The 26,528-nt window shown below is 46.4% G+C and overlaps 1 protein-coding gene across 1 annotated transcript; it reads right to left on the bottom strand.

Moving 5' to 3' along the window:
* Positions 1-67: 67 nt before the first annotated feature.
* On the bottom strand, positions 68-26,313 carry LOC128305106 (E3 ubiquitin-protein ligase Ufd4). Its single transcript, XM_053042407.1, has 15 exons — positions 26,207-26,313; positions 21,310-21,956; positions 12,519-12,658; positions 10,873-12,443; positions 10,656-10,792; positions 8,946-9,069; positions 8,562-8,861; positions 7,519-7,859; positions 7,314-7,444; positions 5,870-7,262; positions 4,212-5,794; positions 3,473-4,151; positions 3,029-3,382; positions 1,416-2,974; positions 68-1,340 (listed from the first exon to the last, which is right to left on the bottom strand). Exons 3-15 carry the CDS (start codon positions 12,656-12,658, stop codon positions 1,058-1,060), a joined length of 8,595 nt encoding a protein of 2,864 aa, XP_052898367.1. The 5' UTR covers positions 21,310-21,956; positions 26,207-26,313; the 3' UTR covers positions 68-1,057.
* Between the last annotated feature and the right edge of the window lie 215 nt (positions 26,314-26,528).

Below are 26,528 nucleotides of genomic sequence, written 5' to 3'. Positions count from 1 at the left end.
TACAACACACGCACCACCATGCGCAACAAAGAGACAAACACTCGTGAGGGATTTTATATCTGTCGCAAACGCGCAATCCGATGTAACATTTTATGTAATAATCAATCACAAACAGAAAAACTCATAGTTAGTACCATATTCTTTGCCCCGTCCCCATTCTACCGTTTCTTCTACCTTCTTCTACTGTTTCCCCTAGCATCCATCACATACAGATCTTCACGCCGTAAAGTTATCTTCGCTTTGTTGTGTTTTGTTAGTTGGTTGTGTTTGTTCTATCTATTCACGGGCGCAGAATCCGGTAGAGATGAAAAGGCTCTTTCAGTTTTCCATTCACCCGATCCATCCACTAACTATAATTTCACATCCATACACTTTCCACGCAGGCACACACATCCTAAACACACTACAGAAACATACACACGCATTCATACAGAAAACTACGTTTTTTGTTAGAAGATAGCAAGAAGGTAGCAATTGTGTGTGGGCAGCAGATAAGACAGTGCCGAAGGACCTTATATGGTGTGTGTAAACGCAAAGAGGAACGGATTTGCATCTCTGATGGATTTGTTCTCTAGCTTTTTAACCTAATATTATTATTATCCTACCGTGGTTGAAATAGTTGTATCATGTACAATTTCACGAACAAAAAAGCTTATTGTTTCTTCCTTTTTCTTCGTATAATATTTATCGCTTTCGAATTTGCTTAAACGACACAAGCTACCGTGAGAAAAGGAGTAATGGTGAACTGCCCGTCGGGTATGTGTGTGCAGTGTGTGTGCATGGCTACTAATATTATAACATCTTTAGCCCGGATCAGGCCGAACGAAGTGGTGCGAGTTAAAATAGTAATTAATTCCTTTGCAGCTAACCATTTCTATCTGATCGTTGCTTATATCTTCGTATTCGCCCTTACGCTAAAAACACACACACGCAACTTTCCTTAACACACTCGCCCACTTGCTCTTATTCCGCGCTTCTATCCGATCAGTCATTTTCACAATCTAGTTCTGTTTCGCAAAACACTACAAACAACATTTCATAACAACACAGATTTGATTTAGTTTAGATGGAACCCTTTCTCCTTGGTGGCCGTCAGCAGACGCTCGCGAAGGATCTGCTCGTTCGGGTAGTCCGGCAGCTTAAGATAGTGCACGCAGGTGTTGACCGACGGATAGGAACCCTCGCCAGCATCCACTTTGCGCACCACCGTGAGACGTGGATGCAGATTTGCCAAACCACCGGGCGGTAGACTGCTGCAACCGGTGGTAAACTGAAGGAACGCTTTCCTTTCCGATCCATTCATGCCCATCAGCACGTTGACAAAGCGCAGGAAACCAGGACTATTGAACGAAAAATGGAAATGCGAAAAATGTTACTGATAAAGTTCCAAAGGGCAAATAAAAATCAATTCTTACCTTTCCTTGGTATATCCTAGCTTCGGTTCGGTATAGGTCATGATGTCTTCGCGCGTCCACTCCGGATTCTGTTCACCGCACAGCATCTTGCGTATCTCATCCGGCGTGAATGCGGCAAGCTTGTTCAGCGTAAATACCTCACAGAACCCGCGATGGAATGCGGCAAGCTGGCGGGCGATGCCTTCCTGCAGGCAGAACGCAATCGTCAGATTGCAGTACTCCTCCACGTTGTTAATCGTCACATCAATGTTCGACCCGTTCGGTATCAGATCGGCCGACGCATAGCCGTAGTTCTTCGAGCTCGGCAGATAGGTAAAGGTAAGCGCCAGATCCTCCAGCGCCACACAGCCCGTTTTGGTGTTTAGCTTCAATTCACTGATCTGCTGGAGCTTTTCCTCCGAGCTGATCATATCGTTCTGTTCGATGTTTTGCTTCTGCTGCACCAGCTCCTGCAGCTCCCGCAGGAATTGGTACCGTATCGGATCGATCTCCTGCAGGTTCTCCTGCGACAATATACCATCGTACCACGCACCATCGCTGGTCGCCATTTTGGACTGGTACGAGTCCACCAGCAGATCGCGGTCGCGATCGCTTTCCTCCGACATGATGGACGAGATCATAATGTCATCGCCTACGCTCGATTTACCACCGCCGAACAGCGAATGGCTGGACGCACCGCGAGATATTGAGCGACTGTGGCTGAGCAGCTGCAGGAAGCTGTTGGACAAGGGCAAATCGACCAACCGATTGTCCTGCAATACTTTTGCCAAAAACACTCCTAGGAACCAGAAGTAGTTGGACACATATTCGCAGATATCCGAATCCTGTGGTAACGGTGCCGGGAAGAGACCGGTCGAACGGCGCACATAATACCCGACCGGTTTGCTACCCTCGCCCAGGTCGATCTCGTCCTCGATCAGCTTCGGTTCCTCGTCGTCGCACAGCCACATACCGAGATCGCTTCGCTGCAGTTCAGCAGCCACGAGCGCGTAGAATTCGAGCGTCGGTCCCAAACCGGTGCCTTCCTCTCCGACAAACTCCACCTCTAGCACTGACTTTCGGTTGCAGTGCACCTTCATCACTTGCTGGGCCCAGTCAAGCAGATTCTCTCCCCGTGGTACCTTTACACGTTCGTGCTTCAACCGCCCGACACGGAACTCCTGTTGGTCGGCATGCCGTGGGCTAAGACCCGGCGCACGCTGACGCTCCAGACTAACGTCACGCTGCGATTGCAACCATACGATACTGCGCGACGCACCGAACGCCGTGCAGCTGAAGTACAGTTGGCGTGTCTCGAACGGAAACAGGAACGGACAGCTCTGGTTGTACTCTTCGCACCACTTTGGCAAGCTACCGCTGGAAAGGACGAGCGGATCCTGGATCTGCTGTTGCAGCTTGTTCGTTATCTTCTTACTCATGAATACCTCCGGGTTTAGGTAATGGGATTCCACGTCCGGTATCAAATTCTTGTCGTTGTTGGTCGGCGCGGAGGCTAGCGATTGGTTGATGCTGTTTAGCTGCGACAGTAGCTGGAGTACGTCCTCCACGGAACAGTACTGCTGATTGCCACACGATGCCGGTGCGGACAAAGCTCCACCGCTGCTGGGACCTGCACCACCGATAATGGACGGTGTTCCGGGAATGGGTGAGCTAGGAGATAATGTCGAACCGTGGCTGCGCTGGGAATAGAGCGAGATGATCGGTGTAGCACGACCTTCTTCTCCGCTGCTGAAGTCTTCCTTTCCACCAGCCAACAGCGAAGAGGACGACCCAGGGGTAGCCTCTCGGTAGATGATCGTGTACGTTGGTTGCCAGATTTTGCGGAACTTATCCTGCTTGGGCATAGACGTCTGTAGCATCAGTTCCTGTACGGCGCGGAAAATCGTCCAGTCCGAGTGTGTCAGATCAACCTCAACATCGTTCACTCCATTAATGTTTGGACCGCGCAAAATCAGTGACAGCGTTGGCTGCGGTAATGACGACATCATCGCATGGCTTCCCTGTTGTTCCAACACGTTACCACCCTTGCCAGATGAAGAGGGTTCCGTCGGATCTACCGAATCCTGGGTAGCCCGTCCACTGCTGCTTCCCGGTGCCGGAATATCGAGATCGCTCGTCTGATTGACATTGGTCTTGCCGGGGCGCGGGTCAAACGCAGGTATGAGTGCGGAAAATTGACGCTTCAACACAAACTCATCATCCCAGGATTTTCGTTTCCCTGCCGTTGGTAGCCGACTCTCGAAGGTTCGCTCCTCCATGAAGGAAAGCAGATTGCGAGATACCATCACCTGCAGTAACGTGTTGCCAACCTCCTCGTATTCGTCTTCGTTCTCATCGTCATCATTCTCATCCTCAATGTCTTCGTCGTCTTCCAGATCACCGAGCAGTGTCGGTGCGCGGCATTGCTCCAAAAAGTCCTCCAACGACACCTGCTCACTATCGCTTGAGGTTGAAGTTAAGCTCATGGTCAGGGCAGGGTTCAATGGATTAACCTGACCAACTCCAACCATATTGTTGGTGGTGTTGTTGTTCCCACTGCCACTATTACCGCCTCCACCTGGTCCGGACGATGTGTTGTTGTTTGAGGTGGAACTGAACAGACTCGGGTAACTTTGGGCCGTGCTAAGCAGTCCGGTGTGGGTCGAGAGAGCCAACTTCACGAGACTCGTGACCGAATTTGGACCACGCGGGAAAAAGTTACTATTGTTTTGCATTACACCGCCAACGAGAGCTCCACTGCCACCGCTGCTGATCAGCTGATTATTGATCGGCACCGTCTGCTGTGAGGAGGTGGACGATGACGACGGATTTGAAGCGGCGTTATTGTTCTCATTGTTATTATTGGCGTTGGTTACGGAATTCGAACCACTGCCAGATGTTCGACGACGTGCAATAGCGGCGAAAGTTTCCAGCAGTCCCGGCGGTGGTGTCTGCACTTCGTTTTGCATTGTTGACGCACTGTCTGGATGATGTTGGTGGTGGTGACGGTGATGCGTGTGGTGATGATGCTGATGATTGTTGCTGCCATTGCCGCTACTCGTCAGATTCGGTACGCTCACGCTCATCGGATTCGAAGAGGGCACCACTACGGGGACCACATTAACGCCATCGCTACCGGACACGGATCCCAGCAGACAGTCCGCATTAGGATCATCCTGTGAAGCTCCCAGGACCGTTTCCGTAGATCCAACCACCACTATGTTGTTCTTCAAATTATTCGTCGCATCGCGGCCACCGGTAGACATTGAATCGACCGCAGACGAGAACTGCTTTGCTTCGTTCAGAACCTTCTTAAACGTGTTCACAGACACATTGGAACCATTCGATGAGGCGGTATTGTTGAATTTCACATCGAACTTATCCGAAGGTGTTTTAGCGCCCGTTGAAGCCGTCGCTGATGGTGCCGCCGAGTTTGTGCCGGTGCTTGTACTTGCCACAAAAATGCTATTTCCGTACGATGCTCCACCGCTAACGCCACTTCCGGCAGAGGCGGTAGGCGGCGGTATTGGTGGGAATGCAATCTTTACGGACGAAAGCAGATTCGATTGGGTGAGCAGCTCCGACGAGAGAAAATTGTTCGTGTTGTTTCGAAGCATGTCCACGCCTTCGCGCATCTTTCCCATCATGTCTAACCTTGTCTGCAGGTAGGATAGACCGGTCTTTCCGCTGGATGCACTACTGCCGCTGGCAACACTGCTACCACCGCTGCCGCTGGTTAAATTGATTTTATTATTCGTTTCGTTGATGTTGTTCGTTTTGTTGTTTTCCTCCGTAGACGACGATGAAGAGGATGAGGACGAAGATCCCATCAGAACGGGAACACTGGATCCACTGTTGCCGCTAATGTTGCTCACAAACTGCTGACCGGTGCCGGTAGACGACGTTGCTGCAACGCTCTGTTTTGTTGGACCATCCGACAGAGACAGATTCTCCGTAATGGTGGCCAAATCCGATACCAACATCGACGTGCTGCTGTTAATTTGGGACAGGTCGGGAATATTGTTTCCTCGTTCGCTCAACGATGAATGTACCGTGACGGATACTTCTTGGTTGTTGCCACCACCGGCGCCGGAAGTTACCACCGATGAGGACAGATCATTGCTGCTACCGCCACTACCGACCGTAGCTAGATCTGAGCGGGCCGAAGAAAGAACATTCTCTGTGATCACTTCTACCGCCTGTTTCCAGGACAGGTTATCGGCTGACGTTGCCTGTTCGGTAGACGCAACGGAAGATCGGTTTTCGGTCGTCGCATCCGGCAGACTAGGCGTTGAACTTGATTTGCGGCTAGTCAACACATTCAGCGACTTGTCGTAGATCTTCTTCTTGCTGGATACGGAACCATCCACCTCGCATTGGACGTTGGCGGAAGATGAAAACTGATTATTGTTTCCACCGCCGCCAACCGTCGTTATGGAAATGCCGCTGTTGTGCAAATCGTACCCTCCTACTACCAGTCCATCGACATTGGCCAACTTCAAATCATACTTCCCCTCAGCTCCCATACGGTACGAATTGCGCATACCGTGGTCCCACTTTACGTCTATCCAACCATTATGGATCTCTGCGATAACCGTACCTTCCCCGGGTGGATTTCCGTCCTGATCGTCCCAGTGCCAATCTACACCACGAACTACACGCGCTCCATCGGTGATGTACTTAAGCTGCGAACGAACTTGACGTCGTTCTTTGCGCAACTTGGCCTCGTTCTCTTTGGCTGCCGTTTTGTCCATGTCCTCGCATACCGACATCACCTTGCCGTAGATTTCGAACCCACTGAGGCTCAAATAATGTGTCTGGCCGGATGCGTTGCGCCCGTTCTGGTGAATGCGCACATGCCGGTAGCCTTGCTGTTCGTCGGCGGAACAATCGATTGGCCATGTACAGGTGCTGCCCGGTTCTGCGAGACTTTTGTCGTCCGTGTGAGTTAGCATTGTGATCCAGTTGACGCCATCTTTCGACATCTGGAACATCCAGTTGCGCAGTGCTGAACGCCCATACCCACGAGCATGACGAAGCGTGTACGCCGTCGGAATAATGAATATTCCCAGATCGATCGCGAACCAAGACTTCTTGTTGTCCTTCGTGTGACAATTTACACTGACACTGTCGCGCGACAAAATATCCTCCAACTTACCGTACGGCAGCTGTTTGCCTTCGCTGCTCGTCACAGTCACGAGACCGTACTGGGCCGGATTGACCCACTCGAGCGTCTTTCCATTCGTACCAATGTAGTAGATGATACCGTTCTCATCGAAATCATGCCGATGCCGGAACTGCATCGTACCCTGTTTCGCTTCCTTCATCTTGCGTAGATATAAAAACGATGATCGCTCCATATCGTACCACTGCTTAGCGACCATCTTCAGCAGATATTTATTCAAGTGTCCCACGGTTGCCAACGGTTCCATCTTAAGGTTACGACCAGTCCGATCAAACAGTGTCTGTTCGCAGGCCGCTCGCTCCAACCGGAAGCTAAGCTTCTTCGTCAATATTTGCAGTCCATAACTACCACCCGGCGAATCGTACATGTACACTGGTAGCTTCTCGATGCTTTCCAGCACCGCAACCAGCTTCTGCACCAGGATAGCTGCCGTGTTTTTGCCCGTTTTCATTTCACCTCCGTACATACACTTCTTGAAGATCGATAGTCGTTGCTTTTGATATTTGTTTGCTTTGTTGCGGTTCATGCCCAAGTCCCAGTAGTTGGGAGAAAGCACTGCCACCAACGCCTGCACCAAACCGGAACTGTACATCTCGTACGCACTAATCACACCGTCTTCATTCAGTAGATGTACCAACTCGTTTAAAGCGTTGTAAAGCTTCTCCTGCCAGCTTACACTGGCACTACTGGGAGTGATCTGCTGAGTTGAACAAGAGATTAGTGCTGCCTTCGACGATGATTGCTGCTCCTCCAAGGCGATCTCGATCTGATGCACAATCTTGGACAGCTTCGCTACAGCTCCACGTGGTATAGCTTGTGCAGCCTTGAAATAGCGATTGTATAGATCACGAGCCAATTTATTAAGCTGAAATGATCAGAAAAACGAAAAGATTCATTATTCATATTCTTACGAATCGGGTCCTTATTTCTATTACATACCTGATATTTCTGTGCCTCGGCCTTGCAGCGCATTTTCTTCTTCTTTGTATTTATCCAGCCGGCTGCAAAATCTGGTCCCAACGTTGTTTCTGCAGTGAATGTGTGCTTTGTGCCGCGGTTGCTCTCGAAGATGAAGCCGGGCAGTTCGTCTTGCAGGATCGTCACCTGATGGCCCTCGGAATTGTTGATATGTAGTTGATGTTCTTTCTGACTTTGCAACACCCAATTGCCGACCGCTATGCGTGCCAAGCTTGGCGCCGACAGGATCGGTTGCGATACGGTAACCTGACGTACGGCTGCACGGGCACGCTGAAGCTTTTCGAGAAATTCTCCACGATTTTCTAGCATAAAAACATACAAGGGAATTTACATTAAACTTAATCAGGAAACTAACCAGCTTGTTTGGAGTGAATATTTCTTTTCACATTCTAGCTCAGTACTACATGTGCTATTCTCTTTCATCTGTTGCTTTTTGTTAATATGTAAAATATTTTTATCTTTTTTTAAAATTATTGTTCAGAGGACGAATTCTCACCTTCATTAGGGACGTTGGGATCGGAGGATTTTTCCTTGCCTAAAAGTGTGGAAAACCATGTGTTGCAAAACACGATTTGGTAAACATTAGAAGAATCAATGTAACCGAAACGTAAGGCCAAATAAGATCTAGTGGGATCACAAGCGTACACGCATATTAATTTCACTATAGCGTATGCGAATATTTTTAATGAAAGCGTGCGCCTTTAGGCAATTGTATGCGTTGCAGTAACATGAAGCATATGTGTAAGACACATATAAGATGCCTAATTTGTAGTTATAGAACTGCAACAATAATGTAAATTAACAGCTAACGCATCATCATTATGTGTAATGAGCTTTCACTCTGCAGCAAAAGGCAGAAAGGCAACGATTAGTAAGAGAACAGCGCATTTGTTAGAATGTGATCGATTTCTTTTTTAATTCATATGCTCCTATAGCTTTGTAATTATGTTTGAGCATTAACGCCATAGTGCTAGCAATTTGAAATAACGTCTACTGCTACTTACCCGTGCTATCACTGCCATTTTCGGGACTTCCACTAGAGTACATTGTCGCCAGTTTGCCGTCAAGTATGAACCGGAACCATCCGTTCGATCCATTCGAAAGCTCTAACGCAGCCGAATCCGACCACACGTACAAACAATCGCGCCCACGGCATATACTCCAATCGTGCCAATGGTAAGCTTTTCCGTGGAGTATCTCCTTGGCGTCCTCGACAGACACCGTCGTACCGGTGGCAGATGCGGTTACTACTACGGGACCACTGGATCCTCCCGGTGTTACCGTTACGGTACCGGAACCGCAAGCTTCGGTAGCCGAAGATTTTGTGTCGTCAGATGTCGATTTAATCACATCATTATTGTCGTTGCTGCCGTCGAAGCTCGGTTCACCCATCAGCGCTTGAACCTTTGTGTAAACGCCCAACCGCGCGAAGTGATCGAGGAAATCGTTTTGCGTCTTTGACATAAGCTCTTGCACAATCGTCAGCACCACCAGATGGCCATCTTCATCATCCTGCGAGATTGAAAATTATCCAATAGACAAAAAAATACGGAATTAGCAAAACCAGCTTCGGAACGTGCAAAGAACATTTGATGATGAAAGCAATAAAAAAACGGACAAAAAACACACACGCAGCAACATCAACATGCACACGCGCGTGACAGATAGTGGTGGGCCAGCCACTTCTGGCAATACTATATCTTTGCTGAAGAAGGAAAGAAGCAATAACAACAGAGAATCAATTTCACCGATCATCGCATGTTGAAAGCAACTGGTCTGATCCACCGTTGGGATCTGTGTACACCGAAAGGAGTGCGGTAATAAGTTAAAGCGTAGCTAGATTTTTTTCAAGACAAGGGAAGCTGCATAATTTTTGAGTTCGACATATTGCCAATCGCTTGATACACACTGTTCACAAACACGAGCGTTTTAATTCATATGTTTGACGCTTTTGTTACCAAGAGAATGGGGAGCATATGTGAAAATCTAAACAAAAGCTACTATAATTCACAAAACGGTTATTAGAATATGCTCTTGGAAGCGTATTAATGGTAACTTCTGGCTGAAACAAAACGTGCATTTCATTGTTATTAGCCAGCAGAACGAACTGTAACCGGTTTACTGTACAAAGGAGTATTTTATCGTTAAATGTTGCTTAGTTCGCATATAGACATGGCTATGAAATGTTGTATTATTGTACAGATGGCAGTTTCAATTGATTATTATATTAAAAAAGCAGCGCGCTAATGAAATATTTCCAATCCATCTAAGTTTGATTATTGCAATCAAATCGTTAAAAAAACGTAAAACGTAAAATGTAAATTGTAAAATAGCGGTCGACTATACGGGGAGATATATATGGGTAATATGTAAATAAAAGGATAACAAACACAATTCGGGGACTTCATCATTACCGCAATGCTAAGATCTGACCAATTGCTTTGGATGCGATTACGAGGATTGGTGGTGTCGTTACTATTGTTATTGCTTTTGGAACCGATCCGTTCTTCATCCGCGTCTTCGTCCGAGTCGGGATTTGCCCTTGCCGAGATTGGTGGTGGTGTCAACGGTAGCAATGGTGGCGGCGGTGGTATTATGTAGCTGCTAGAATTGCGCCTCAGTCGCTTGGCCTGCACAAACTTGCTCAACCGCTCGGCGCAGCTGTGCTTGGTTAGGATATTATTGCTAACACTACTAGAACTAATACGCGGCACGGTTAGGATCGGCGGAGGAGGCGGATACGACGACGTTGATGGTTGGGTCAACGGTGGCCAGCTGTAGCTAATCTGTGGAAGCCAACAATGGAAAGTTTTAACCCCTTTTTAGTATCGCATTACGGCCGGTACAACAAAATGGAAATGGATTCGAACACTGCGAAGCAAACACTATACGGGCGACGATAAGGGAGCCCCCTCGAGATATATGGAGGTGCACGATTCAGTGATGTATAATTTCGAATAATTTCACCACACAGCGATCCGGACATTGTTATTAACCGATTTAAAAAGCGCGCCGAATGTTGGTAGAGATGAGGCAGAATCTGTTGATACGGAACTTAGAAACGAGCGTGTATTAGGTGACTTAATCGAAGCGCATACCTCATTGTCCAGTACGCTCGCGATGACTTCGACTAGAAGCGTGCCTAAGCTTTGCTCGTAGCTTTGCAGTCCCTCCGAAGAGCATAGCTTCGAAAGAACCTCTGGTTGAACGTACTGGATCATTTTCTTGATAAGTCCTACAAATAAAAACGGAAACAAGTTATAACAATTTTCTTCAATACTCAACTGAATCATGCACTTGCCCCGCACTACTTACCTAAGCTAGATCTACGCACGCTAGCAAGCATTGTGCTTTGGAAAGTTTTACAGAACGTCGGTAGGAAAAACTTCAGATATACCGGTGCCATTTCGGGATCGCCGCGGGGTTCTCCTAAACCCGTCTCGTCACCACTTTCACCACACTTCACATCCGACCTCGTAGCCGCCATCATCCATTCACCTGGTGACTGCAAGATCGAGGCCACCTCTCGATGGCCTTCATCTGGACGCTCGCGCGCCTTATCGAGCGGTGTTTTACCGTCCTCGTCGCGCAGATCGGGATTGGCACCATGCTTAAGTAGCACCTTCGCGATACCGGGTCGCCCGAAGCAGGCCGCATAGTGAAGGGACGAGCTGCGCTGCCCCTTGTTTACGTCCGCTCCCTTATCACACAGAAACTCCACCATCTCTAGGGTGCCGAATGCGGACGCCCAGTTTAGCAACGTTTGTCCCACGTCATCCATGCAATTGACATCGATACCACCGGATTCGATCGATTCGATCAGTGCCTCGGTGTCCTTGCTGCGGATGCAATCGATCAGCTGTCGATGGGTACGCTCCGTGCTGGAATCGGCCCGCCTTACCCGCGGCGCTATCTGACCTTGCGATCCCCCGACTCGGCCCAGCGCCTGCCGGCCCTCGAACAGCAGCAGCAAAATTAGGTCAGCTAATCGCATACAGTCCAGCACGCACCGTTCGTCTCCTTTGAACGCGCGTTCCATCGCCTCAAGCAAGTTCGAACGGAGCAGATCGTGCGTGATAGAGGGCGAACCGCGGCACAATGTTGACAGCAGCGATATGGTAGTTGCGATCGATTGGCTCGATCTGCCAGCTTCCATTGCACCTTGGGCCGTCTTCGGTGCGGACGACGACAGCTGTGCGGTTGACGGTGATGATTCCGGGTGCGAGGAGGAGTTTGTTCCCAGGCTGGAGGAGATCGCTACCGTGCCACCGCCGGATGAAATCTGTGGACCGCCGGCAGCATTGCTTAACCGATTCAGCAGTTCCTTCACCAGCCCATACTCAGCCAACGGCGCGGGATCGACACCTTTGCGTGTGAATCGATCCGCAACCGAGGCGAAGCACTTCAAGGCGCCATCCGCTACCAGCGGATCCTCATGCTGCAACAGCGTGCTCAGGCTCTCCACGCACGTTTGCACATTCGCTCCCTGCGGTTCGACCTTCGTGCACAGTCGCGATACGACCGCCATGGCCGAATGCAGCGTGTCCTTGTGGATCTGCGAACCGCTGTCACGGATGAAGGTGAGCACACAGTTTAGGCCACCGCCCTCAAACACGGCACCCGCTTCCCGGGTGCAAATCAGCTCCAGCACCTTGATGCACTGTTCGGCGAGATCGCGACTAGTTCGGCTTTCGAGATCGGCCACCTCGAGCCGGTTGCAGATCGCGCGGATCGCGCCATCGATTGCGACGATGCGGCGGGTGCATTCGGAGGACACGTCCAGATAGTACGTGATGGCTCGGGCCGTCACCTCCAGCACATTTTCCGGAGCAAGCTCGTCAAGGAATATTTTACATAGTGCGGGCAGGAACGTTCTCGGTGGACAACTACAATTTAAAAAGGAAGGAAAGAGTTTGAAGGATTTGTCTAATACGAAACGTGTTACATTTGCCGTTACATACCTTTCGAAACATCTATCTACATTATCGGACATGAGCAGTAGCATGCAAAGCTGCTCTAAAGCAATCAGTTGCATGTCACGCTCGTCGCCCTGCCCCATCGAGAGCCATTCCAAAAGCGTTTCCGGATCGACGTCTCCCATCTGGAAAGAAAGACGATTGAACGGTACATTACAAAAAATGGGATTCATTAATGTATGCCGTCACAGCGTTGTTGAGTGTATTTTAAAAAAAGAATGCGTAGTTTGAAAATCACTTTAACCATTCATGCGTGCAGTGCAACGTGGTGGTGGTGTGTGCCAGCAATAATCGCTCGTTCCCCCGAAAGGCACATGGCAGGCATTTATTATTATCCACCAAATGCAACCATTTTCCACACGGTGTGCGAACGATGTCGAAAAGGCCGAAGCATACCGAGGATTTTCGGTGCTAAGTGAAACGATGCCTCGCGATCAAGCGCGCGCGTTGTGTAACCGATCAAAGTCAGACAGCAGCAGTATGCTCCAGTGTGGACACACACACACACACACACGTACAACGGCATGAAACTGATGTTGGCAGCTAGTGGAGTGGCAAAACATAACCGACCGAGCCCTGACTTCCCTTTTGCATAGAGGGCACGCTATATTCAAGTGATTGTTGCCGTCTTGGTTGATGATGGTAGTGGTGGTTGAGCGTTGATGTTGCAACAACAAATATGTGCTGCTGCACAAAACGAACGCACCATGTATCATTCCGAGCGCCAGGGCAGGGCCAGCAGCAGGCCTGCCTGGGGCGCCATTAAGACACGTGCCAATATGCTTCCCTGTGTCTGCGTGTCGGTATTGTGTGTTAGAAACGGCCAAAGCTATTTATATGACAAATATAATCAATATCAACTTGAATGCTTCCTCATTGGATCACAGCATGGCAGCATCACACCACATCCCATGTATCCCTTATTATACATGTCAAAAAAAGGAATCTCATTGTTGAGATCAGAAAAAATCAGCTTTACGTACAGCTTTCTTTACACTATCTTAATAGCGTTAGAAGAAGCAGCAAAACAAAAAAAAAACGTGCCACGCGAGGCCCACATCTTTGCCCCGGTTATCAGCAATAGCATATGCTCCGAAGGTCAACTGTTTCAGGTTCACAGCTCGTGTGCTCGCGAAGAGAACCTTCTGTCGACTGAACGCTATATTGATTTATCACTTACATGAATCATGAACGACCTACTGGCACAGGCAGCACCGTGTACACAACGCTGCGACGTTGTCCAGCAAACTTACGAACCGTACTGCACACCGTTGAGACGGTTTGTAAGTCAAACAATCAAACTCCCGACTCTTCTGCGACACCCCCGCGTAGTCTTGGTCTGTCCAATTCCAGTGGTAGGAAAACTTTTCGAGTGAAGGGAATGGATTGGATAAGTTTGTTTTTCAAATCCGTAACTAGCACACATTATTGAAAAACTTTCACACTTTAATGAGGAGATCTTATAGAAAATGCTAATTCTAACAAATCTCGTACATATTAAATATTAGAACAATATTAAATGCAATTTGCTGACGCTGAGTTTAGAATTGTCGCGTTATATAAGAATATGTACATCCAAAATTAGAATACCAAAGAAGAGTACTTGTACCTTTGAATGTGGCTAAGTATATAGAAGCCCCTCGATCAGAAGGTAGCGCAAAACTCAAAAAAGTAGCAGCAGAAGAAGAAGATGCATTTTCACCACGAACAGACAGACATTGCCCACAAGTCGAATTAATGTAACACTCAGACTAACAACGCATCCATCAGTTCATGGAGCGTTCTTGTGTGATGATCGACAGTACTGATGTTCAATTTACAACATTTTCGCTTCAAACGGTATTCAATTTTGAAAATGTGTTATTTGCGGATGATTACATTAAAAAAATGAATCGGCTCATGCTGGTTTTTAGCTGCGTATAAGTATGTCCACCATGTTGTTTTAAGAGTCTTGTATTAAAAGCTGTTCAAGGAATTACTTTTCCAGTTTTTTAAATTTTTTGATATGTTTAGGTTCATTACTTCATTACTTTTAGATATAAGGCCTGGCCATTCTAACGATAATAATAAAAAAAGGTTCATTACTTTTTATAGAATTATATTGGGGAATTGGGGAAATTGTATAAAATCAGAAGGAAAATAAATCGGAATATGTGGAACTTCTTGTTAAAGAATAGAGCACACTATGGAGAGAGAAGAAAGTTGTCTAGCAGAATACAGAATTAAATAAAATGGAGGTAAGTAAAGAGCCAACGTAAGTAAAGGCCACTAAAAAAAACCCTTGTCGAACCCTGGCTTCCACACCAAGCGGTAATGGGGATGTGTGTTATGTTTGCCTGCATTCTGTTCTTTCGAAACGAAAACAAATCGGCACTTGAAAAATCTTTGCTTGATATGCCGCGTCTTCTTTGCCATTTTTTGTTTTTGCTGTTATTTGTTTGTTGGCACTCTCTGTGTTGGTGGTTAATAAAACCGCGGTTGAATAAGCTCTTTTTGCACCCTTGGTTTTCCGCATCAGATAGTAAAAGCCCCAGAGCCGGGCGCAATGTACGTAACCTCCGCGCTTGTCGATAATAGCAGTGTGGCTAAACTACGTAACTTCGAGTCTTAACGCTAGTATTAGCTCTGGATCCAAAGATAGTCACACACAAAAACAAGGCATCTTGAATTGAGAGATATACTTTAGCAAAAACACGAAAATGGCAAGAAAACGCACCGAACAATAATTAGCAGATGCATTAATTGCTTACTTTCTTGGCTACCACCTCTCTTACCGGCCTGGCTGTTATGTGTGATTGTGCAGAAAAACAAAAGCTTTTCCGACCAAAATTGGCAACGCTACATACCACCACCACCACCCCCGTCTGCCGCTTCTCCCCTGTGGGTGCGTCAATTTAGCAAGAATCAACTTATCATTTTATTGATGCCCACATATTGTATACGATATCATGCACCACTGGAGATTGATTTATTATTCCATCAGAACATGGCAAACCTGGGATCACAACATTACGTTTAGAGCGTTTCGAATAATTCAATGTGTTTAATATTCATTGCTTACTATTTTGCTTCATAAAAAGGAATACATTTTCTATCATTGTAAATCGGTGAATCAAATCTGAACACAAAACTCCCATAACGATCGACCTTGACTAGAGCAGCGGGGGTGGTGATGGAGGGCTTGAGAATAAAATTAGCAAATCAAAAGGAACAAAAAAAACTAATACGCCGGTCAACAACCAGTAGCGCCAGGTTTTGTTCCACTGCAGAGCCAGGGTCACGACGACGACGACGACCGGTGCCCAAAACTATTGGACCCAAACATGGCCGTCGTAACTGTTGTTGGTACGTTTCCATTCCGTTTGATCAATACAACGACAAAACCTTGTCAAGGATGATGATGGGCCTGTTGGATCCGAAGACGGACGGATTGGGTTGAAAGATGGAACACGTAAAACTTCACGTAACTGTCATTGGTGTTTTATTTTCTTGCTGTTCCTTCTCCATATACCCGAATTGCCGAGAAAGGACCACCAACGTTAACAAGGATCTTTTTGCTGGCAAGAGTACTGCTGTGCCCGAGAGGCTTATGTATCGATTTTTTTCTGCCCTCAATGCTTTATTAAATCAATGAAATGCGGTGTCATTGCAAATGTAACCGAGACCGGTGTCCGGGGTCTGGTACAGCAATTGGTTCGGTTTGATCGTTGGTTGCGCGGGCTTTACACCATCAACTAGGATCAACTTGGATACAGGGTCCCTCTCTCAAGCGATTGGATAGAATGATCACAATATTTTAAATTATTAAAACCTACACAGAACAAAATGATCGCGATGATTGAAAATTTATTAAACTGACTTGCAACAGAAACAACTTTACCGAATAAGCATAGTTAAATAGTTAACCTTTTGAAAAGGTTAATTCAATAATTATGATTCAAACGATGTTGTAGCAAAAGAATTTAAAATTATGCTTAATAACACACCATTTATTTTTGTGAATTTTCAACAGCAGGTTTAATAAATTCTCAAATACAACAATCGTTGAAATATTAATTATTCACTAAACTGTGCGCGCGATTCAATATCTAATGCAATATTCGCTCTCTCTATTCTTGACATAATGATTGTGTAGGTCATGCCTGCCATTTCTGGCTTACTAGAGTTATTTTACCACGCAGCCGGATAGTCAGTCCCTGCTACGGGGGATTGTTCCGGATGGGATTTTCCTCCAGATCGTTCGTGTGAAGACTGGCGCCACTACCATCATGCCACCGGTCCGTCCCCTAATTCAATATCAAATATTTTATTGGGCAAATGGCCAAATTCGCAGGTTCAGATAACTAGAGGATTCACTTTCTCGAAGAAATAATGAACTTCAATGTGAGATTCGGATCCACCTTGAGTAAATCAATTCTCCGATACGGATCCGTATTGGTCTTCGGGAACAAAGAATCAATTCTATCCAATATTGGATTTCAATAACCTATACCGATTCAGCATTCAGAAGATCCTAGGTTTCAGATTGAATTTAGAATCAACAGATCAAGTATCGAATTTTAGAATCCGGTTCCGGAATTACCAACATTGGGAACTATCATAGAAAGGCACAGGTCACAGAATTCTAGCGGTTGTATTTCAGTATCAATTGCAACGAATATCTTATTAGCTTGCGCGATTCAATATAGTCCGTTCGTTCTATTCTATTGGGAAACTCTGTATTTTACCCAGTGTGCCAAAAGGTCAGATTGTCTCTATTTCCAGCAATGCAACAATCAACTAGTGATCTTTATTCTATAACGCATTAAAACGTCATTCATTGTTCACAGTGATTCAGCGTCTGATGTCTGAATCGATTTAAATTAATTCCAAATTTGCCCGCTTTAAGATTAAGTTTGTGTCAACGGCCATTACGCGGGTTGTTGTGCATCATATTCTTTACAGCTTCAAATGAATATTTAATATAACAAAAGTCATCACAGCACAATGGAAGGGCCGCCGGCGAAGCTTGCAAACAGTGTTTAGTAGGTTACGGAAGCGTCTCCAACGGTCTGGGAAATGAGGGCTGTCTCCACCAGTATCATCCTAATTCCCCATGCCCGCCTTTTGCTTACAAAGAAGATCTCTTCCGCGTTTGTGTCTGTCTAGTGGCCCGTTTCATCATCCCCTTTTTGCAGCAGCTACCGGTTCACAAGCAGTACACGAGAAAAGAAGAGCTCAAGCAGCGATTTCATCAACCGCTCACACTTAAACATACAACCACAGGAGTAGTAGTAGTAGTAGTAGTAGTAGTAGTAGTCTGTCTTAGTCGAAAAGCTCGTTTCCCTCTCGTGCGTAGTCAACTGCAACAACCAGACCACGAATGAATGCATATTTCGTGACCATAAACAGGAGGGAGGCTAATCGGGCCAAACATGGGAGGGGAGTCACACTGAGAGAAGTTCCCTTTCTTTACTTTAGCCAGGGCAAAGGTAAACATCACCATGGGGTCTGCCACTTTGCTAGTGAAATGGGTGCACACTCCACGGAAGACGGCCATCTTCTTTACTGCCAAGAGATGCGCCCCGCTCCATCAAACTAAACTTCCGGGATTTCTCGCTAAAGTCGGTTTTGCACCAAGAACTACACCGCAAGCCAGATTGACAAAGCGCAACAGACAGATGATCAAGCTGTGCCGTCCTACACCCGCGGGTCTAGCGCCAGCCAGAGCCGGGCAAAAGCTCAACACTTCTTTGTGCTTGAATGATCTCATAATTTCGGGTAACATCGTTTTTCGAGTGCGCCACAACACGCTTGAGAGGCGCTTGATGCCAAGATGGACGGACGGGTTGGTGGCCATAAAATAAAACGAGCTTGCCACAAAAGCCAGCCCAGGCTACAGCTGGTTGCGCTCGAGAGAGAGAGCGAGAGGTTGATGTACACAAAATGCCAGATGGAACAAGGGTAATTTATTAATTCAAACCGCGTCGAGTCACGTTGTTTTGTGGGTTTTTTCACTTCTTTTTTGTTTTTGCTACGCATCATCATTACGTGCGCATGAGAGAGAGAGAGAGAGGACGGGAGGATATGAAAAGGGGCCTTAATACACAATATTCCCCGGGTTTCCAACGGCTAGTACCACATATGAACATGACAGAAAACCATCGGTGACTAACAACCTTCAATCGTCCACCTTGGAGGAGAAAGAGGTAACAAAACTGCACAAACTGACCAGCTCCATCTACCCCCGAGGGAAAGAATGGTCGGTGGCGCTATAATGAAACAGGCTGGAGCCCTCTTTTGCACCGACCTTCGTAGGGAATCTCTGAGAAAAACAAAACCATAACAAGTCCGAGGGGGGGAAAAAGATATTGCTACACAATAACAGAGCATATGATGGAAAAGAAAGTTGTCCCGGATGAAGTAAGCATCGGCGAAAGAGTGAGAGTCACAACAAAGGTAAAGCAAGATCCTTGGTTTATTAATCCACCATGTGGGAGAGCTTACGTTTTTTTTTTTTCTTCATCGCCCCATTAGAAACTCGTTCTACGGGCCGACGGGAAGAAGGTCGTTATTGTGCAAGTAGACCACTCGCTCATCAACCACGATGGATTGCAAGTTGTTACATTAGCACAAACGGCCCAAGTTCAGTCCACTCTTACTAAACAGTCTCCAAACAGTCCAACACGCACCCAACCGGTCCACCCGGACGGTGAACGTGGTCGTGGTGGCTGCTTGTCGTGGGGTTTTGTACACTTCTTTGAGGTCGGCAAAAGTATGCCGCAGCAGCAAAACCAAAAGACGAATCAAAAAAAAGTGTTGGTCTTGCGGTGCGGTTCCACACCGCTTGACACACTGTTGGGGACTTGAGGTGCCCGCCACCAAGGAGGGAGAGTTAGTTCTTAAATTCATGGCCGACAACAGAAAAGGGTAAAGTTTTGCATTCGTTGATCGCGATTAAGGGTCACGGAAACGCGTACGCAAAGAGGATCGAGTGGGGGCTGTCGGGGTGGTGGAGAGATGTAGTAAAAGGCGCAAAAAAAAGGCTAACAAAACGAGTTCTCAGAGACACAAAATTCCCGGTGTGTGTGTGGATGTGTGGATGTGTGAGTATGACTACTTCTCCAATGCAGAATAAAACAACACAGTACGGTACAGCAGCACGCAGTAAATGCGCGAATGCGACCAATAAATAATCCGCCTTCTTCAAACTTTAAGCAGCCGCTACACGACCAGAGAAGGAGGTACGACCAGTTACACGACCTTCTCTCCCACCTCCAAACCCGGTGTCCCAACAGTCAACTGGCAGTGTATAGTTCTACTATTATACTGCAGCGAGTTCCCCGCGAGCTCTCTAGTAGTGATCATGGCGAGTCTTATGAGAATCATTGCGCCATCGGCGAAGCACGAATTAACGGTTAGAACCGGTGTGTAAGAAGCTAAGCGTCTTAAAAACGGCCGAAAACCCCCCCCACTATAGTGCGTGGGAGGGGGTAACTCGCCGCGTGTTTTATTGTTTTACGTAAAAAAAAAAGAACAGTTACATATAGGCGTGCTTCCCTTCCCACGGAAGTACAGAGACAGACAACGCAAAAAACGTCGGGGCTTATTGTCTTTCAGCGTCCAAGCGTCATCGTGTACCTAACTGCTGCACAACTTTGTGTCGCATTGTGTGTTTGAAAAATTGTATTCACGCTCGAACTTGCCCCGGGGGTGGGATTGGGGGGTCGCTGGTGGAAGGCAAGTGTTTTGACATTGAATTCTTCAGGACATTCCACCCCGTCCGAAGAAACGCAGCTGCGCGACCACAATTTCAAACACGTGCGTCGTCAAATGCGCAATGATCGTTTCGCCTTCTGCCTTTCCTGCGCGTCTGTGTGTTCGGCGCGACATGGGTTGCGCGAATTAGAATGGTAGAATATCCCTTCAGGGATGCCGCAAAAAGCCGCCAAACTTAGCCGATAGCGGACGGACTTTGCTGATTACAAGATCTTCCACCAAAACTGGAGACCGGTTCATCATCCCCAAGTAAGAGAGAGATCGTCGCATAGTAGTGTTTTGAAATTGGAAGCAATCATTCGTAGAGACGAATACGCCGCCACACATCAGATGGAACTTATATGCCTGTGCTCGCATGCTAATGTGCTTCACATGCGGCAGAGTTTTGGAATTCAAAATTCACTTCCCCCTTTTTCTGGACGCCCGTCTATTTCTCTCGGCACCCGGGCGACCGTGTGTAACCACCATCATCATTCAGTGGTGCCGTTAATAAACTGTGCTTTACATGCAAGAAGCAAAACGCTCAAAAATGCCGCACTGTACCGAGTTGCATATTGCGAGCGGTGGTTGGATGATGATTGCGCATATACAAATATAAATTTATTCCTCGACTGCATGTGTACGGATGCATGCGCTGCTGCGTGATTTCGGTATAAGTAACGTTCGAATCGCAACCTTGTACTTGTGCGCTACTACGCTTGTCTCTTTCGAATGCGGACCAGCAAGGCAAACCGTATCATACGGTGGGCACACACAGACACACGCATTTTGATATAGGGCTAAATTGTTAGCGCACTGATGCAACGACGGTGCATCCAACACACCGCAGAACGAGCGAGAGGCAGTGGAGATTGTTGTTTTCTTGAATTTCATCAAGTTTACGATAGAAGCTAAGTACGTTCTACGGGTGCGTTTTATCCAATTTTCAACTGCAAAGCATTACTGCGCGCCACGAACGTGTTTCTACGGCGATTGTTAAAATTATATTAATTCAGCACAGTTAATAATATTAACTTACCTTTTAGACCGCTTCTTGCTGCAACTAGCAGCAACCAACTTTCAAAGATGATCTTCGTGTTTCTGGATTGATCTCTGTTGATGCTGAGGGTGTTTTCCAAAAAATGCCCACGTCCGCCACTCAATTTACTACCGGGCAGGTTCTGGCCCTATGTCATTTCGCCGATGATGAGTATGGAGACGATTTCTCCTCGATCGACCACCTTCAGCTTAAAGGGGGGGGATTCAGTTGTTTTCCTTTTTCTTCTCCTCCTTCTTCTTCTGCTTTCTGTTATGAATGCAGGTGCCTTTACTTCCGTTTTACATTCAATTTATGCTGTGCAAAACACGACCGATCACCCCGCGCGCACTATATATTATTTTCACTAAATTTCCACTACAAAGTGTTTCTTTCCTTTTCTGCACACCCCAAACACAATCAATACTCACTTCACTCGACACATACGGCTCTTTCTCACTGTGTGTGTTGTGTGGGGGGCTGCTATCTTCCGAAACAGACACACGGAATGAAACGAAAACATAAACTAGCACTCCAACGAAAACACACCGCCGTTCATCGAACGATGAGCTTGTAGAAGGGTGTATACGTTTTTAACGCTTCCTTCTGGTACTCTGCAACATTCGACAGCGAAGTATTCCACGGATCAGCTAAAAAAGAACCAAACAAAATCAAATTAGTAAAGAACAGTTCCAAAGCGATACAGATGTACGTAGAGTCAAATGCAAAAATGGTTTGAAAATGCTGCTAATTACTTCGCCACCACACAGTAAAAATGATTTTTGACGTGCAGGAATCTGTCCTTCAACAAAACTGTCAAACGATCACTCCAACGTGGAATACGCGCCCGCAATAAATGTGTATCGTTCTTATTTTTGGGATAATCTCAAAATAGCCTGCTTGGATGATCGTTCACTATGCGCGCGAACATCCCTTTTCATGTGCGAACATATTTGTTGTGTGTGTTTGGCTTCATACGGCGACCACTTTACACCTTTTTTTCTGAAGGAACTCTACAAGAGCGCACATTTATTGCGGTAAAGCAATCTACACAGCGACGTACAGCAATCGATGAAAATGTTTATTTTCGTCACATCGATATAAACAATAAACAGTGTGTTCGTTGGGGATTTTTTTTTTGCCTTCCCGTAGACAACAATCAATTAGAGAAGATCGAGACGCAACTAGCCCAACCAACAAACAATGACAGTAATGCGATTATATACCTGTGAGCATCATCCTTCTTTTCCCCCATGAGCGCGGGATTTGTTGTTTGCTCTCATGATACGATGTGGGGCATAAGTAGGTCAGACACGACGCGTGGAAAAAGACATGATGCTCGGGATGTTGGTTCTACTATGTTTAACCACTCATAAACCGATGCTATAATGGCGCCATCTAACCACCACCCCCGATTGGGCCTATTGGTATGTTTGTTGTTCTTGTATAATCCAAATGTGTTCGTTGTGCGAAACAATGGAGAACACATGATTCATGCAAAAACCGAGAAATGTATGCATGAGATTTTATGCTTCTGACTTTTAGAGCTCATAATAGTATTGAATGACAATTTAAAAAAATTAACTAACTAAGATGATAATTGAATGAAATAAAATTTGCTTGAATAAAGTTCCTATGTATAGAAAGCTGTCAGGAAAAATGCGTTGAAACTATCTTCGAGGGATTTCTGATTTGCTAGAAACTTAGTTTACGTCACCCAAATTAAAATCGTTAGCATTTGGTTTAGCTTTTTCATGGCCTTGACCAAAATCGTCCGCTGATCCTTATGGGATATTGCCTACTAATCAGATACTGCTAGTCTCGACAAACACTTTCACGTAACTAAGTCCGTCTTGTACAGGTACTTCAATGTTTGGCCGACTGCTTCATCGTCTTGGGAGAACCCAGAGATCACTTTATCTTCAGATTCTGCTGCACTTTACGGTGACGTCTGTTGTGGGGTGGCCAGAACAGTAGTACTATTTGGCAATCTGGGAATCTTTCTCAAGGCGGGAAAACATATTTTAGCTGGCGACCATATCCGCCGGATAAAAAGTACCTCATAATGTAAACCTTCTTCAGTCCATTGTGAACAAAACCTCAAAAGTAAGGGGCCTTACAGTTGCCGTTACAAATTTATTAATAAAAGATGTCAAATTTTGGCACTTGGAACACGCAACTGTACTGTGGTGGTCTGTCTTCAATAGGTTGAAGCGAACTCGTATGAAAAATCGCTGAAAAGGGTCCATCTTCTCGATATCCGATCTGAAGCGATTTGATTGGTCATGGAGCAGCAAAACTCAACCTTCTCAACATATTAGCCTCCCCCAAAAGCCAAAATGCAGTGGCCATCATCAGGCAAAAGGTTAACTTTCATTTTTTCTTCTCACGTGGCGTAATTCGTTTCATTTCGCTGCTAGACAATCGACACTGCGAGCAGCCAACAAAACCGATCCGATGTCCCGGTGGTGCGGCATGTACCGAAACCTTTTTTCCTTCCAATTTCAATTTTCGGTGCTTTCCGAACCGACGAATCGGTAGACCTCTAATAATCGAAACCAAGCCACGGGCATCGACGTTCATGCTGAGATAGACGGAGGGGGGACGACCGCTGGCCTGCCAAATGGATGAATGAAGGTTCGTGAAATATAATTGCATTGTGCGCGGCCATAAATTGCGGCGGCAGTGACGTTACGCAATTGGAAACGTATTTCTCCAAGCGTGTGTGTAAGCCCCTTCTCGGTGGTAACCAACTTCTTTTTCGGGTACTTTGCGCCGATTGGGTAGGTTGGAAAAAGGTGTACCGCGAGAGTGTAGATGTTTCCTCTAACAGCTCATACACACGCACGACCGGAAGCAGAAGCAGCTCTCTGGGCTGGTGTGCGGCGAGGTTTATTAATTCCTTCTGCACCACGCGCAGCCACACGGTGTCGTACGGTCGTGCGTGATTTCTTTCCTTTCCTTTCGGCACATTCGACTAACCACTTTCGCGAAACCGTAACCATCCGGTAACCGTGCGTAGTGTGTTGGGGCTCAATCTTTCAATCCCGCATCATTTCGTCCGGGTTTTGGACCACAATCGGTTTACATAGCAGGCTGCAGCAGCAGCAGGAGTTGCCACCGTGAACAACGGCGATGAGTGCGTCGGACATGAATATTTTGTTCAATTCACGGTACATTGATTCCAGCAGTGAAAAGATTGTACATATGCCCATGATGGTGTGTAGTGTATGCTGACTGCTGTCGGAAGGATTTTGCAACACACCACCACGCAATGTTTTGAAAGATTTTCGCTATCGCGTGCGATTTTTGTGCTGCTGCTATTGTTGTTGTTTGCGTTCATTCGCAGTACACAACGCGACATGGTGAGTCATTGACGTGGGAGAGATAAAAACACTTCATCATCATTTCGTCACAAATGTTGAACATTTCATCATAATTAGTGTTTTTGGCAATTATCTCTTCCATGTTTTCACGCTTTGACGTTGTTATAATTTTCCTCCTGGTATGTTTCCTATGGCGACAGCAACAACCTACTAGATCTCGTACCGTGTCTTTCGAGCGTGTATTTGGTGTCTGTACCCGTTGCTAAGGATCCGTTTAGTACACATTGATTTTTTCACCTAAAAGCGAGACAATAATGCTACAGTGTATGGGAAAACATGTATCGATTTTTCCAACTGTCCCTGTGCTGGACAAATTGCTGCAGCGGGTGCGTTTGGTACGGGTGGAAAATCAATAATCTATTGTGTGTCAAATCACTTCCAATGGCAGCAGTAGACACATTTGCGAATAATCGTAGCAATTGTGTGTTTACGAGCAAACACAATCTGCACCAATACCACCTGAGCGCAGTGAGCACAGGACCACTTTCGTGGCGTGCTGCGTGTGTGTGTTCGCTCTTTTGTGTTCTTTTTTTGTTGTTGGCTATTTTTGAAGTAGAAGTTTTCTTTCTATTTTTTCTGCACCAGAGTGCTATGTTTTTTTTTTTGCACGCTTCTGCTGCTGGTTTGGTTTTTCGCCATTTTGACGGCAACTCTGGCGCTACTGTTGTTTCACAGATGGGAAGGGGGATTGGGATGAAGAATCTCGGGAACGATGGGCTGTACTGTGCAGCTGAGTTACAATTGGAAGATCTGTTTTGCACACACCATTTTGCCTCCGTGTTTCAACAACAATGACTCAGTGAAAACACGGTACACTCTCCATGGCATTTGCGCATGAAATGATACACAGTTGCGGAACCCAAAGTGGGACAGGCAAAAGTACTTTGGAGGGGCCGATATTATACTTTTGCAGAGAACACAAGGCACACAACTTAGTTCACTGCTTTATGGCTTTTCAATCACCGTGTAACCCGCGGGATAGATTAGTGGCAGATAACGAAACGAGAATGCAACCACAATCGTCACTTTGATACTGTGCTGTCCCTTTGTATCGTTTCTCACCAACGAACGGCAGAGCAGATGGGGAACTTGACGTTTCTTTGCAGAATTTGACGTGCGCAGCGATAGGCATAAAACGATAGGAAATGTGGCTTTCTCAGGGAAACCAGGTATACCAGACCAGCAGGCTGGCCCCATCTAATCAGCACACTGCACATACACACACACGGAGATGGATGGATTCAACTGATCTTCTTTCCCTTCCCTTTGCACTAATCCTACCACTCCGCAATGAGTGTTCCTTCTTTTTCCTCGAACGCAGAAAGGGGCGATAAAATTAGATCCTGGTTAGAAAAATGCTCACACCAGTCGGAGCACACACAAGCGACACATACACACACACAGGTCGGGAAATTATGCAAGCTTTTCACACACTTTCTGTGTGTGTTTCCATTCGAGAAAACACACAGAAAACTCTCGGTGTTACCCTTTTTAGTTGGAAATGCGAATCGCACCTTTCGACTTCCCAAGCACGGCACAATATTCTAGTCAGTACGAGACGGTGTTGCACGACGTATTCGGACGCAGCGCGGATGGAGCATTGGACGTTCACTCTGCTATTAGCGTGTTTTGTGTGTGAATTAGAAATAAAAGAAACCCATCCGCGATGTGCCTCCCACTTCGGTAGGAAAAGGAATTATGAAGCATTTTCTACTGTTCAATGGTGGTTTATAAGGATGGGTTGAAAGACGCTCATAAGGTTGCTACACACAGTGGTGTGCAAATTTGTGCACCTGCTATTATTTTCGGTTGATGATTTTGCCAGCAGGAAAGAAA

This window comes from Anopheles moucheti, chromosome 3 (genome assembly GCF_943734755.1).
Source record: "Anopheles moucheti chromosome 3, idAnoMoucSN_F20_07, whole genome shotgun sequence".
In the NCBI taxonomy this organism is placed as follows: Eukaryota; Metazoa; Arthropoda; class Insecta; order Diptera; family Culicidae; genus Anopheles; species Anopheles moucheti.
This window is presented reverse-complemented; position numbering and strand designations above follow the sequence as displayed.